At 50.4% G+C, this 3,298-nt stretch overlaps 1 protein-coding gene across 1 annotated transcript; it reads right to left on the reverse strand.

Annotated features, from left to right (window-relative positions):
• Window positions 1-117: 117 nt before the first annotated feature.
• On the reverse strand, window positions 118-3,126 carry DQ04_00211210 (hypothetical protein; the record flags this gene model as incomplete). Its single annotated transcript, XM_009308469.1, has 1 exon — window positions 118-3,126. One exon carries the CDS (start codon window positions 3,124-3,126, stop codon window positions 118-120), a length of 3,009 nt encoding a protein of 1,002 aa, XP_009306744.1.
• Window positions 3,127-3,298: the final 172 nt, after the last annotated feature.

A 3,298-nucleotide genomic window follows, 5' to 3' on the forward strand; every position in this document is an offset into this window, starting at 1 on the left:
GGGGGGGGGACAAACATCGCGGGACTGTTCGTCCACCGCTTTTCACTTAGTCCGCCTCTCCCCGGCAACATATTGCTCATGTTACATGTCTTCGTCCTCGCGGCTGAAGTTAGCTCATCACAGTTTCTTCCGCGAGTGATCCAGCATTTCTTCGAGACTCATCAACAACATCTTCGTCTCTTCCGAGAACATTTGCAGACTGAGTGTGAACGAGTGAAGACCCTCCGCATCTTCACTCGTGACCGGCATAACGAAACTATTAGGGAGCTCCACCTTCTCATGCATCTCTGACGCATCATCGGAAAGGTTTGCCTTTGTCCCCTTTCGGAGGAGAGGAAGAATAGACGCGCTCTCCTCGTGCCGACGCCCATGGCTGTGGCTTAGCGGTGCCCCTGGCTTCTCCCTCTGGCGCGGCGAATAATCGTGCATCGAATCATAAGGGATGGAGCTGGGGTCCTTGTTCTTCTGCAGATGCCTATCCACAGAATTGCTGATGATAAAAAACATAATTTGATTCTTGCGAAGGTGTAGTTCCTCTGCGGCTTGCATGAACTGCAACACGACCTGCATCAACTCTGTCTCCATCGCGGTCGAGGGGTCCCGTAGCGCGTAGCACATCATGTCGACAAAGCGGCTGAAGGATCGTGAAGCATCCCACGCGATGGGCTGCAGAATGCGAAAGATATGACGAGTTTCAGGGGCGTAAAACTTTTGACTCCGTATGACATCCCAACTGCACCACATCGTCTTCAGCAGGCAAATCATACGGTAGAGGTGATTGGACGTCTTCTCGCAGGCCTTAACAGGATAGTCCACTTCTACCAAGCCACGTTCCTCACGGGCAAACCCCATGAAGAGGTATGTGGCCTTGAGCCGAGACTCAATATCACGTAGAAGCGCGTTAAGGTTCTTCATGGTGTGATCTGTACGGAGGACCAAGCGAGTACTCATGTTCATATTGACCGTAACGTCATTCATAATATTTGAATCATCGGAGGCGTTTTCAATATTGGCGACTTTTTCTCGTCGAATAATACTTGTGGTGCGCATGTTTCCGATCGGCAACGGCTCTGAAAAGAGGTCACACAACGATGTCAATGCCTCACTCACTTTTATGAGAATGTTGATACGCTTTTTGCAAAGGATGAGGCTTGGGCTGAGCGGCAACACCATCATGCTGATAAGAACGTAAATAAATATACCAAACGTGTTCTGATTCATGCGGGCGATGGTGTCATCTGTTGTCGTGGGACCCAGTGTGTCCAAAGGAATCAAAACGAACATAGCATACACTGCCATGATCCCATACTCCTTGTCCATGCGGAAAAAGGTACCCAAAAACATGAGGGTGCACAGCGACGCAATCTTATCGGTGGTTGTGGTGGAGTAACTGCCTGCAAAGAAACCGAGCACAGTACCCAAAATGCAGGCTGTGAGCCGCACCACAGATGCCTGAACCGCCTCAACTGGGTTGCTGCCAGAAACGAAGGCAATGATATTCGGGCCAGAAAGGGACTCTTTGTCGATTTTTATAAGGTACGAGAAGCCAACAGTAAGTATCATAGCCCCACTTACCTTTGCCGCCTCAATCACACGCTGTATCTCACGGCGTCGCCACTGTGTACCGAGGCGCTTGAAAAATTGGATATTATCATCAATTGGTTCCCAAACAGTCTTCAATAGAATCAACCGGGCAGAACTATTCCAGTTGGGTTGAGCAGAGTGTACATCATAGTCCAGCTTCATCATGGTATCACGGAAGTTGATGATGGAAAATATGAAGAACGTCATCAAAGGGACGAATTCTTCTAACTTGTCGGGTTTGTACTCATAAAAGAGCCTGCGTCGGGCTCGGTTAAACTCGCTCTGCAGATTCATTGTGGCATCGTTCAGCTCCAGAAACAGGGGATGAAGTGCTCTAATATCATCAAAAGTCTTCGCTGTCGCAAGCGCATCGGTGAGCTTATCGAGAGAATTGGAGAATTGGCAAATAAACGGCTCAAGAAGATCACCAAAGGCCCTGGACCGTTCGGGGTCGTCCACAACCCACGGTTTTTCTTCTACAATGTCCAAAACACGAGAGAGACCCCTCAGATTCGTGCGGAGAGACTCAAACAGTTGGGCCTTTGCTCCGCGCACGTCTCGCACCTCCCACGGCTCAAACAAGAATTCAAAGAAAGCATGATCCTGTGCAATATAATACTTCTGCAGCTGCTGGTCAATTGCAGCCGTCAGCAACCTTGACTTTGTCAAGGACATGTTGCGATTGACGTTGGCTGCTGACCAGAAGCACGACACCATGCCAGTGAACGCAGCTCCTGTGTCCCGTGCGACTTCCGCCAAAGCATGCTGCGCTTCTGCCTTTGAGAAGATTGGGTACGGCACAAATGTTGCGAAGAGGCAGAGGCCGGTACCGATGCACCAATCCACCATCACCCGTGAAGGAAACAGGGCATTACGTGAGGGATTGACGAGCATTCCAATCATGCAACTGTTGAAAAGCAGGAGGCAGATACGCCGGACCATGTTCTCTGTCACCGTTGCCATCACAAAAAGGAGGATTGTGTAGTAAAAACACCACGCAACCATGTGATCTCCAAGGTGGAGAGCTGTGCCAATGGTGGCAAGCGGCAGCCAGATGCAGCCGGCACGCGCCCATGTGAGCAAATACCCGAGGCCCTCACCAACAGTCACCTTTGACGCTAGCACTGCGGCGGAGAAGCAGTACGTCGTCGACACAAATGGGGAATTCGGATACTCCTGCGCAATGAGAATAGAGGGCAGTAGGACCGCAAAAAGGGTGATACGAAGGGCAAACCCCGCCTGGCGCCAGAACTGCTGCGAGCGAAGAAAGTCAAAGAATGTGCATTTGCTCGTTGCAATAGGCTTGCGCAGGTGCCACGGCACGCTAAGGACACTCTCGTAGTACCGCTGCTCTAGCGGATACTGTGGGACGTACGCCGGCATGCCGAAGCTATCGATTCCGTCATCTTCCTCTCCCTCTTTCCTTTGACCGTACGGGGCTCGCAGGTCGTCCTCGGACGAATGAAGCGCATCGGACAAACCGGTGAGCATGCCATTCGTGTTAGCGCCGTTGTTTGTGTTTTTATTACCACCCTCAAGCATATCGGCTTTTTTTAGAGTGAAACAAAGAGAAAAAAAATTCACAAACCCTAAAATGCGTTGTATTTCGCTTTTAATGCCCAGCAAAGCCTAATCTCCTGGCTTACTTGGCTTGTCGCCTGCGCCAACTGAGCGATAGACGCAGAGGTATCCATAAAAAAAAAAAGGATGCGAG

Source organism: Trypanosoma grayi, assembly GCF_000691245.1.
Source record: "Trypanosoma grayi strain ANR4 Tgr_21_V1, whole genome shotgun sequence".
Classification (NCBI taxonomy): Eukaryota; Euglenozoa; class Kinetoplastea; order Trypanosomatida; family Trypanosomatidae; genus Trypanosoma; species Trypanosoma grayi.